General features: G+C 52.0%; 1 protein-coding gene and 1 long non-coding RNA gene across 15 annotated transcripts; one reads left to right on the top strand and one right to left on the bottom strand.

Annotated features, from left to right (window-relative positions):
* Nucleotides 1-1,000: 1,000 nt before the first annotated feature.
* On the top strand, nucleotides 1,001-6,342 carry AZGP1 (alpha-2-glycoprotein 1, zinc-binding). Its single transcript, XM_045875736.3, has 4 exons — nucleotides 1,001-1,115; nucleotides 2,860-3,120; nucleotides 5,113-5,388; nucleotides 6,011-6,342. Exons 1-4 carry the CDS (start codon nucleotides 1,040-1,042, stop codon nucleotides 6,340-6,342), a joined length of 945 nt encoding a protein of 314 aa, XP_045731692.1. The 5' UTR covers nucleotides 1,001-1,039.
* LOC123844836 (uncharacterized) lies at nucleotides 1,718-10,046 on the bottom strand. Of its 14 annotated transcripts, XR_008506153.2 has the most exons (8): nucleotides 9,914-10,035; nucleotides 9,477-9,737; nucleotides 9,187-9,258; nucleotides 6,181-6,351; nucleotides 5,355-5,885; nucleotides 3,615-3,696; nucleotides 2,239-3,172; nucleotides 1,718-2,031 (listed from the first exon to the last, which is right to left on the bottom strand). It is a non-coding gene; the product is annotated as an uncharacterized LOC123844836 (long non-coding RNA). The 14 variants fall into 14 exon arrangements; XR_010412019.1 differs by having other exon boundaries at nucleotides 3,615-5,885; XR_010412020.1 differs by having other exon boundaries at nucleotides 2,239-3,083; nucleotides 3,615-5,885.
* Between the last annotated feature and the right edge of the window lie 1,220 nt (nucleotides 10,047-11,266).

The following is an 11,266-nucleotide window of genomic DNA, read 5'->3' as shown; positions in this document are numbered from 1 at the left end:
CACCTGCCCCCGCGGCCAGGGCGCGGCGTCCGTTGACCGAGCCCAAGCCGGGCGCCCCCGTTCCGTTGCGAGGAGGCAGCCCAAAGGGGCATCGGGCTACTTCTGCCCCCAGGGTGGAAAGGCCTGGATTCCCCAAGCATAGGAAGGGGCGCCTGGGCGGCTCCGTCGGGTGAGCGTCCAACTCGTGGTTTCAGCTCGGGTCGCGATCTCAGGGTCCGGCTCCTTCCTCTCCCTCCGCCCCTCCCCCACTCACGTAAGTGCGCGCGCGCTCGCTCTCAAATAAATAAATCAATCTTAAAAAAAAAAAAAAAAAGACGGGGCGCCTGGGTGGCTCAGTTGGTTAAGCGACTGCCTTCGGCTCAGGTCATGATCCTGGAGTCCCGGGATCGAGTCCCGCATCGGGCTCCCTGCTCAGCAGGGAGTCTGCTTCTCCCTCTGACCCTCCCCCTTCTCATGCTCTCTCTATCTCATTCTCTCTCTCAAATAAAAAAATAAAATCTTTAAAAGAAAAAAGAAAGGGAGGGAGGCAGAGATGTGAATGTCCTCCACGCAGAACTCCAGTGTGCTGGGTGAGAGAGAGAGAGAGAGGGTCCCACCCTAGCTGGGGTCTGCCATGTGCAGAACTTTTCCAGAGGCGGTCTGACAACACCCCAACCCCCCCGCAGTGAGCCTAGGGTGATAGACTGGAAAGGCTACACACACCCCAGGCACCTGCCACTTAACACTCCCGCTTCCCTCCTCCCTCGTGCCCTGGCATTCTGTCACCTGGGGGATACACAGTCCCAGCCCGGCTTGGCTCTCAGTCTGCACACGGTCTGTGAGCTGGCTGAGTGCAACCTCTGCCCGGGGTGGCTTGTGCATCCTTCGCTGTCACTGTCAGAGGAGGAGCCTGTCCTGAGTGCTTATTGGCTGTGGAGTCACCTTTCCCAGGCTGGGCTCACAGCCCAATCATTCCCAGAACTACACCTGGCTTTATTTCCAAGTAGTCTGCTCTGAGCTCCATGATCCAGGGCAGTCCAGAATCTTCCGGTCAGGCAAAATGGTTACAGTGGTGTCTGTCCTGCTGTCCCTGCTACTCCTTCTGGGTCCTGCAGTCCCTCAGGAGACCCAAGCTGGTGAGTGAGGAAGCCAGGGTGGCTCTGGGGGACAGATGGGCTGGAGAAGGGCCTCTAATGCAGCTGGGATTCCCAGATATACCGTGGGAGTGAGTGTCCAAGGCTGTCACCCAACTCAGCTCACAAACGTCGAGAAGCCTTGAGGGAGCCTCTGAACTCATGCTCAGTGAGGCCTTAAGAATCAGAAGCTAAAACCCTTAGTTTACAAATGAGCAAAACTGAGACCAAAGAGGTGAAGTGACCTGGCGAGGGTCACACACAAAGCAGGAGCCACACAGGTAGAACTTTCTGTCCCTTGCTTTCTTCCAGTGGCTGGGTGAATCTGTCTGGTTCTCAGAGAAAGAGGGAACAACCCTAAGGGGCAGATGTGAAGGCAGGTTAACTGGACGGTTGTACAAGGAAAATGATCCCCTCCCCCCACAGTCAGACCACAGTGCTACCATTAGCCCTGAGGGCAAGTTAGGGGGAAAGAAGCCAGCTGGAATCTGGGAAGCTCCAGAGTCCACACTAGGATAGGAAAATGAGGCTGTTTCCTGGCCACCAATTACATGAAGAAATGTAAGCTAAACTGTGCATGTCTGAAATTCGTTACATTTAAAAACTATGAGGATGCATGTTTTATTTTAAAATGTTAATCACACCCTACACCAAAATCTGTATTAGTCAGGGTTCTCCAGAGAAACAGAACAGACAAGATATAAATACAGGAAAAGAGATTGATTTTAAGGAACTGGATGGCACAATTGAAATCTGCAGGCCGGAGACCCGGAGAAGAGTCAGTGTTACCATCTTGAGTCCAAAGGCAGTGTGGAGGCAGAATTCCTTCTTCTTTGGGGGACTGGGCTTCTTTCTTGTGGCCTTCAACTGATTGGATGAGGCCCACCCACTGTGAAGGGTAATCTGCTTTACACGAGGTCTAAAGTTAATCACATTGAGAAACTAATTAGCAAGAATAATTTCAGTACTTGAACTAGGAATCATCCATAGAACCTCCAACATTATTAACCCCGATGTGAGTTATATCCTGAATTAATTGGAAATGTCCCCCTTCTCCAAGCCCCTGCCTCACACCAAAACGCAAGGTACAACCCTGGGAATTCTGAGATCCAGATCCTGACCTTACCCTGTGCCAATCCATTCTAGGTCATCTCCTGAGTTTTCTGGTAAATTCTTCCTACACATTCGAATTCTATGTCTTAGATTAAGTCGTGCTCCAGTAACAAAGTTTTTAGTGGCTTAACCCAACAAGTGGTTTATTTCTTGCTTGTGTAAAGTGAATACAGATAAGGCAACGTTCCTGTCTTCCCTGGGGTGACTCAGGAATCTGGGGTATTTGCATCTTCGGACTCCTGGTTTCATCCTGAGGTCTCCACAGTCATCACATAAATAAAAGAAAGACAGAACAAACCAGTTAATAGGGCCTCAGACCAGAAGAAAGACATCACTCCCACTCACATCCCCAGAATGCAGTCGCATGATCCCAAAATACATACAAGGAGGCTGAGAAATATTACCTTCTTATGTGTCAAGAAGAAACAATGAAGTGAAAACACAATGGTGTCTGAAGTACCATACCCAGGATAGAGGTAGGGCCCTTTGCACTTGGGTGAGCCTCCAGAGTGGTGAGGCTGAGGGCTGGGGAGGACGAGGACCAGTGGCCACAGCCCCCTTCCTGGCCCTCTGCTGCCCCACATTGGGCATCCCTTGCATGGACCCCACACCTCAAAGTCCTCCTCTTTTTCAGGGCCTTACTCTCTGAGCTTCTTCTACACTGGGCTGTCCAAGCCCAGGGACGGCTTCCTCAGCTTCCAGGCCACGGCCTACCTCAATGACCAGGATTTCTTTCACTATGACAGTGAAGATAGGAAGGCCATACCCTCGTACCCCTGGAGCCAGATGGAAGGAATAGAGGACTGGGAGAACGAGAGTGAACTTCAGAAGGCCAGGGAGGACATCTTCATGGTGACCCTGAAGGACATCATGGACTATTACAAGGATACAGAAGGTCAGTGGACCGTGGACTGCTGGGGTGGAGGGTCTTAGCTCAAGAGGCAGCCCTGCAGGGGTGAGTGGAAAGGGGTCAGCAGGATGGAAGTAATCCCCATCCCGAAGGAGGAACAGAGAGCAGGGTAGAAATACGCAGACACTCTGCATCCCCCCAACCCCACAGCGCATCCGCTCTCCTCCTGCCCCATCCCATCCCATCCTCACTCCCAGGCCTCAGCTCTGACAGGAAGTGATGTCAGAGTCAGCTCTCATCCCGGCATGCGTCACCTCTCAACTGCACAGCCCAACCTGTCTGAGGCTGATCCTACTTTAGAAGGCATCAGGCTCCCTTGCCCAGGGATGTTGGGAAGAGTGAGCTAACCCTGGGGTCCGTCAGACCTGGGTTCACATGGTGGCCCGGCCAGTCACTAGCTGTTTGACAATGAACATGTTCTTAATTATCTGGTCTGAATCTGTGAAATTGGAGCCTTCAAAAGATTCCACAAAACTTACCTATGCAAATTCCATGAAAGCTAGAACATCGTCGGTCTTGATCTCCCCAATCGTCCCATCACCTGGGACAGCCACTAATAACCTGCTCAAATGAAATATGTTGAATGATTGAGAGAAACTGCCTCACACAAACTGTGGCCCATACTGGGAGCTTAGTAGGGACTGAATTCAAAGCCACACACTGTTAGAGTTACATGGAATCCTAAAGACCCTCCTGTCCATAAGGAGCGGACTTGGGAGGGCTCATCTGGAATTGTGTTAGGAGGAGGAGGAGGAGCCGGGACCTCCCCACCCCCCAACCCCCCATCCCCAACCCTATGTCCCAAGTCAGCCAGTCACAGGCTGGTGAACTGTTGATGCTAAATCATCATAGGGTGAGTGTCGAAAGATGGGTTTCTGAGCACAAAAATGCCTAAGAAGCTACGTAGAATCTGAGAGTTTCCTACAGGAGGCCAGAGGTACGCAGACATCTGAAGGATAAGGAAGGGGAAGCCCTGGTAAGGAAAAGGGCCCGCACTGTGCATCAGAAGTAGGAGAGGGTGAGGTACCCGGGTGCCCGGGAAGGACCCAGCAGACATCTGATGGGCTGGAATAAAAATGCTGAAGCAAGTAATTATGAGTAAAGAGGGTAAAGAGAGGAATGGAGGGTGTGAGAATAACATTTCCTGAGCACCTACTATGGGCCAGGCACAGCCGTCAACACTGGGAACGCTCACAGCAACGCTCTAAAGCAGCACTGTGGCCGTCGCTGTTTCCAAGCCGAGAAGACCAAAGCACAGGGAGGGTAAACGCTCAAGTTCACGCCAGGTCGGGGCGGAGAGAGATCTGCCGTTTGCGCCCAGGGAGCTTGGGATCAGAGCCTGGGCCCACAGCGCTAATCAGTATCGGGTCCCCGCCAGTTGTGTCCCCCTCCCAGAGGAGGCCAGTTTCCAAGACTTGTTGCTCACTGGGCTGAGAGGGGGCTTCAGAGATTCGTAATGAAGATCTTAGGCCCCAGAATAGAGGGGAGCCGTGATCACATCATGTTTACTCAAGCGGTAACATGAGCTCCACTTAGAACAGCGAGAAAAAGGAGAGATTTGGTAATCTGTATAAAACTCCGAATAATTTCTATTTAACTTGGAGATGGCACTTCAGTGTGGTTCTGTCAGGTTCCTAAGAACTCCCAGTGTATTCGACGTTCACTAGATGAGATGATGCCGGACGGTGGGGGGCAGGAAGCTGGGAGCGCGGTGCATGGTCTGCAATCCCTGACCCTCCCCAGCCGGGAAGGATACATCGCAGCTCAGACGGGCCTAAAACACCAAACCAAAGCACCTTTCCCTCTTCTGCTGTATGTGTGACTCATAACCCATTTGCCAAGATAAAGGGACCACATGCTGAGATTTCCAAAACCTCGCTTCCTGTTGTTTCTGCAAACTGGGTAGGAGTCGAAGTTATTAAAACGGAGTCAATGCCAGGCTGACTGACTTCCCTGGGGGGCCCGGGGCGGGTGCAGGGGCTCACACCTTTCAGGGAATGTTTGGCTGTGAGCTCCGGAATAACAAAAGCAGTGGAGCATTCTGGAGGTACGCCTACGATGGAAGGAACTTCATCGAGTTCAACAAAGAAATCCCAGCCTGGGTCCCCCAGGACCCAGCCGCTCTGAACACCAAGCAGAAGTGGGAGGCGGAAAAGGTCTACGTGCTGCGGGCCAAGGCCTATCTGGAGGAGGAGTGCCCAGCGATGCTGCGGAGTTACCTGCAGTTCAGCAAGATCCACCTGGACCGACAAGGTACCCCCCGCTTCCTAGGTCCTGCTCCCCCCGTGCTGAGCTGAGAAAGACCAAGGTGATCTCAGGCTGGGAGCCTGGGGAGCATCTCAGGCCCAGGTGGTGTCTCTCGGATGATGCCTCCCGGCTGGGCAGTGGCTGAAGGCAGGTGTGGGAAATGCCTGCCTGTCAGAGCCTGGTTGTCCCAAGCTGAGACTTCGGTTTGGGAAACAGTGAGAACGAGGGTCCTGTGGGACAGAGCAGGCATGGGTCTGACGGAGAGAGCCACAGGCAGAATTAAGACACCGAGCTGAGAATGGGGGAGGAGGGAGCCCCAAAGCTCACTCAGAAGTTTGGGAAAAAATAGAAAAATGTATGGGGGGGTAGTCACAATTTCTTGCCATCAGATGTCAATACACGGTGGAGGGACAGGGGAGCCCGTGGGCTGTTGTGGTCATTCCACGATCCAACGGGGAGGCTCCTGGGAACCCTCGGCCTTGCCTGATCTTCGCAAAGTTTCCCTGGGGAGGCAGACACAGAGCTTGGAGTTCTGCTCATCACTGACGCCCAGAGAGCGGGAGGGAAGGGACGTGAGCGGGAGCCACCGAGGGCAGACCCTCAATGTCCACGCTCTGTCCCTTCGCAGATCCCCCCACCGTGTCCATCACCAGCCACTGGACCCCAGCAGAAACTCAGACACTCAAGTGCCGAGCCGATGGCTTCTACCCACGAGAAATTGAGCTGCACTGGATTCAGGGGGACGATACACAGGAGGCTGAGGGGGGAGACGTTGTTCCCAGCGGAAACAGCACTTACCAGTCCTGGGTGGTGATGTCAGTTTCCCCGCAGGACAGAGCCTCCCGCTCCGGCTCTGGCTCCTACTCCTGCCGGGTGAAGCACAGCAGCCTGGCCCAGCCCCTCACTGTGCTGTGGGCGGGAGCGAGGGCTGAAGGCTCCGAGGGCACCCGGGGGCAGTAGCCACCCCTCCTGCGGGACAGGAGAGACGAGCTCTAGAGGCCAGGGGTCAGGTGGTGGATTGAGGGACATAGAAGCCGAGAATGCCGGCCACGGAGCTGACTCACGGCTCAGTTGTCTTGCAAAACCCCATTAATCTAATCTGTGGATCAAATCAACAGTAATCACCTTGCCTAGCACACAATGTAGAAAAGTATTTTTTTAAACAGAGATGATACAAAAATGGGAGTAGATGTTACCCTTCATCCTGTGCTTCTCAGCCTTCGATTCATTTGAAATTCTTGGTATCGACTTAAAGCAACGTTTACAGGGCATCCTGCCCTGGGGGGTCCACTGTAGCAGGGCGTGGACCGTCTGGTCCCTTGCGCCTTGTTCAGGAGCCCACTGTGGATGTCCCCTCTGTTGCGAGGTCGTAGAACCTCTTTAATACAACCCACGCCTCTTCTGTGCCTCAGTTGCCCAGACCTGCCTCCTCCCAGTGAGCAGCCCCCCTCCATTCCAGGTTCCCACACCTTCTGGTCTTGGAGTCGCCAGAGACCCTAGCTCATCTGAGAGGCTTCCTCCCTCCAGGACGCACTCCCAGGAAAACAGGAATCAGATGTTCTTGGACTCCCTCCAAATTCACTTGAGTTTGTTTTTTTTTTTTTAACCCAGTTACCCACCACCGTCCACAGGTTTGAAAACCCCAAAAGACAGAACAGACCTCTCACCCCTGACCTTTCTATGAAGCTCATCTGCGTGACGCACACTTCCTTCCCTTCCCAGCCCCGGGCCTCCGAGTTGGGCTCCTTAAGGAAATCATCCCCCACATTCAGTATGCTGAGCTGACCCTTAGTCTTTCTTGAAAGCCTAAATTTGAAGGTTCTGCTTGTCATTTTTGATACTTTGACCCAGTTTGGAAATCAAAGCTGAGAAATAGCTTCCTCAGTCTATGTGAAATCCACATTCCTCTCCTCTAGAACCAAAAAAAAAAAAAAAAAGTCCTGTTTGAACGGTACAGGCCGCAGAGGAAAACAATCCAAATAGTCACGATGGAAAAATATGGCCATGAACAAATAAAGAAAACCACGTGACAGGAGAAGGATTTCAGATCAATAAGGAAACCCAAAGTCCACAGGAACAGGCAGGCTAAGGCAGATTGGAATGTGAGACCCCGCCCCACCACGGCAGGAGAGATGGGTTGGGGGTGGGCAGGGGGAGGGAACCTCAGGAGACCCCAGGACTGGCCAGCTGTGGGGGAAGGGGAGAGGGACACAGAGCCACTCAGACATCCAGAGAAACTTCCCGGAGAGATTGAGATTTCAGAGGAGGAAGTGAAGGGCAAGACAGCTGGCCAAGAAGAGATGAAAGATTGTTCCTGACCAGGTGGGCGTGAGATGGCTGAGGGGAGGGCCACAGGGGCCTGACAAGGGACATGACTGAGGGTGGGGCTGAGCTGTGGGCATCACCGGGCACACCAGGGACCCACACCGTGGGTCCTTCCACGAGCACCTCCTGCCCACCCAACAGAGAACCAGGAGGTTCTCCTTCAGGCAGGACCAAGTTCAAGTGCACTCTGAGAATACCCCACCCCAGGAGGACCTCATTGCCACAAACTGTCTCCTTGGCAATTCCTCAGTCACTTAGTAGTATTTTGTCTCTCTCGAAAATTCCTCTGGGGATAGTTCACCAGCTAGACTGCAGGGATGGAGGGCTCGGATTTAGGCAGGAGATGCCAACAGGATATGGGACTTAATGTAGTTGCTGTTAAGGTCCTCTCCAATTTTGGTTGAATGCTGCTTCTCCAATCTGGCTTGTCACTAGAACTTATTCTGCTTATTGAAACAATACCCTCTGTCAAGGTTCAGCCCACATCTTACCTCCTCCCATGACCACTACCACGATCAGTAATTCCAACTTTTACTCGTCCATGCTGAGATGTCTCTCAGAAATATCAGGGAAGATTTCCAGAAAGACATTGAGTGAAGCCAATGTCCACTCTATCTCAGCGTCATCCCAGACCATTCTCCTTTTTGTTCCTTTCCAAGTGAAAGGAAAGGAATCAACGATGGGAATATCTGGGGGAAGAGCATTTGGGGCAGAGGGGATAGCGAATGCCAAGTCCCCAGGGCAGGAACAATCGTGGTATTTGAAAGGCAGAATAATGACCAGTGGGCTGGAGTGTCATAAGAGAGGATGTTGAAAAGGCAGGTAGCAGTCAGATTGTGCAAGGCATCGTTTGCCTTGGGAAGGAGTTTCTACTGCAAACGGCAACACCTGGTAGGTTCTAACCAAGATGGCAGTAGGATTTGCTTTAGGTTTTTTGTTTTTTTTAAGATCTTATCTATTTATTTGAGAGAGCGAGAGCAGGGGCAGAGGGAGGGGGAGAAGCAGGCTCCCCTCTGAGCAGGGAGCCCAGTGGTGCGGGGCTTAATCCCAGGACCCCAAGATCATGTCCTGAGCTGAGGTCAGAGACTTAACCGACTGAGCCACCCAGGCGCCCCTGCTTTAGGTTTCTAAAACATCACTTTGGCTGCTGTGTGAGGAAGGGACAATGGTGACACAAGGGTGGAAACAAGGAGACCAGAAACAAGTCCCCGGAAGGACTCTGGACTGGAATCCTAGCAGCTGTGAAGGGAGCAAGCAGCCAGAGTTTAGGATATATTCTGGACATCAAGCCTACAGGACTTGCAGATGGACCGATGAGCCTTGAGTTTGCTGACGGGTTAGATAGGAGCTGTGGGGGAGAGTGGTGACTCAAATTCGGATCCCAAGCCTTGGATCGGAGTCACTTCTGGCAGCACCCTCCCCCACAGGCTATGTCACACACAGCCTCCAGCCTCAGCCCCTTTGATGGCTCTCACCCACCTGATCCCTACTGCTGGAGCACTTGCAAGCTTCCTGCTTCTCATCGGAGGAAACATTTTCAAGATGACCCACCTGGAATAGTAGAATAGTATTTCCAGTACTCCCAGTCCCTGCTCTGGTTCCCAGTGTAGCTCCCCCCCACCCCCCAGAACCAGCCTCCAAAGCAATCCGTGCTATTCCTTTCTGCGTCCTTCCTCGCTCTTACCGCTCAGACCTCTGTCTTCTCCCCCACTAGCCGGAGCTGCAAGCTAAGGTCCCAATTACGCCCCACGCTCGCATCCTCCCCTTACCTGGCCTGCCTGCACACCCTCGGATGAGCTTGTCCTTCCAGAAACCCCTCCCTAGCCCTCCAGACGCAGCTTCAGCGTGTCCTACGCGCCCCCTCGTGGTCGAAAGGCAAAGGTGCAGGCTGGTCGTGCTCACGGGGGCGGGGTCTCCTCCCGCCAGAGTGCCAGGAAATGCCCACGCACCCCTGGAACCCAGGAAGCCAAGGTGGCTGGATTTATATCCCCGACCACAGCAGAGCTCCGGGAAGCAGAAGTGCTTTCTACCTGGGAGGTGAAAAACTGTTATCGATCATTCTAAACTAAGAGCTGGCAGAGAGAGGAAAAGATCCAACCGAAACGCTTCCGTGAAGCCCCCCTTGGACCGGCTCCTCCAGCCCGTGGCTGCCCCAGAGTTTATTTGCTCCCTTCTTCAGTCCTGACCCGATGCTCCTCGCTCTCACCTGCTCTGGTTCAAGGGCTTGCGTTCGGCTTTGAACTTCAAATCCCAGTGCCTACTTCAGGCAAAACAGTAAACTAGTGACAGAAGGAGACCTCCTTAACCAATGTGGCATTTAGGAATGCCCCTCAGCTGCAAGGAATAGCATACTTGACTGCAGATGGTTCATACAACAAACGAGGGATTTTTCTCAGCTCCGGGATTACGTCTCTATGGGGTTTTTTTGTCTCCCCCTACTGGTCACAAAAATAATTGCAGCAGGTGTCAGGAAGGCGTCCTCAACAATTTCAGCTCAAAGCCCGGAAGCATGGCCCTAAGATAATGACCAAAACCTCTCCCCACCCACCACCCACCCCCGCTACTCACCCCACCACAGTTCCTGCCTTTGTTCACGGAGGGAAACCTTCCTAGGAAGACACACCCACCCACCCCTTCCGACTTCAATTTACATCTCACTGCCCAAAGCCAGTTTCCAAGTACATGTCACAGGCTGGGTCCCTTTCGTGAGATTAAGAGTTTTCTGTCAATTCTTGTCAAAATCAGAGCGCATTTTTTAGCACACAAGAAGGAGGGAGATTATTTCGGGGTAAGCAGCCAACAGTTTGTTACATTTGAAAAAAATATGATATAATGTTAAAAGAAAAACAGTTACCTCACTTAATGAAACATGAGCACATTCCCATTAAGGTCAGGAATAAAACCAGAATCTCTATTTCCACAATTATTCAATATTTTTCTGGCACTTCTAAGTTAATTCCTTAAGACAAGAGGAAATGAGTTCAAATACTAACAATCATGAAATGAATTGACACTTATTAGCAGATGCTCTGCCTTCCTACCTAGAAAACTCAAGAAAATCAATGGCCAATTCCCTGAAATAAGTCAAAGAGTTCAGAAATGTGGGTGACAAGCAAATATACAAGATCAATAGATTGCCTATATACCAACAACAAATAGTTGGGAAATATTAAAGAAAAAAGGAAACCCAATCACAATTGCTTTAAAAGGAATAAAAATAGGGCGCCTGGGTGGGTCAGTTGGTTAAGCGGCTGCCTTCGGCTCAGGTCATGATCCCGGAGTCCCGGGATCGAGTCCCGCATCGGGCTCCCTGCTCGGCAGGGAGCCTGCTTCTCCCTCTGACCCTCCCCCCTCTCATGTGCTCTCTCTCTCTCATTCTCTCTGTCTCAAATAAATAAATAAAATCTTTAAAAAAAAAAAAAAAGGAATAAAAATAGAATACCCAGGAATGACTGGATGTTTTCCTCGGGATTGATCAGGGCGCCCTGATTTATACAGGTTATTGTTTGCAATGGAGTTCCGCACCTTTGGCCTTGAATCTGGTATTTGCCCCTTCTCT

The sequence above is a fragment of the Mirounga angustirostris genome, unplaced genomic scaffold, assembly GCF_029215605.1.
Source record: "Mirounga angustirostris isolate CCGP_5_RB_7025 unplaced genomic scaffold, mMirAng1.0.hap1 SCAF_5, whole genome shotgun sequence".
NCBI lineage: Eukaryota > Metazoa > Chordata > Mammalia > Carnivora > Phocidae > Mirounga > Mirounga angustirostris.
Note: the sequence above shows the minus strand (reverse complement) of the source record. Positions and strands in the feature narration are given on the sequence as shown.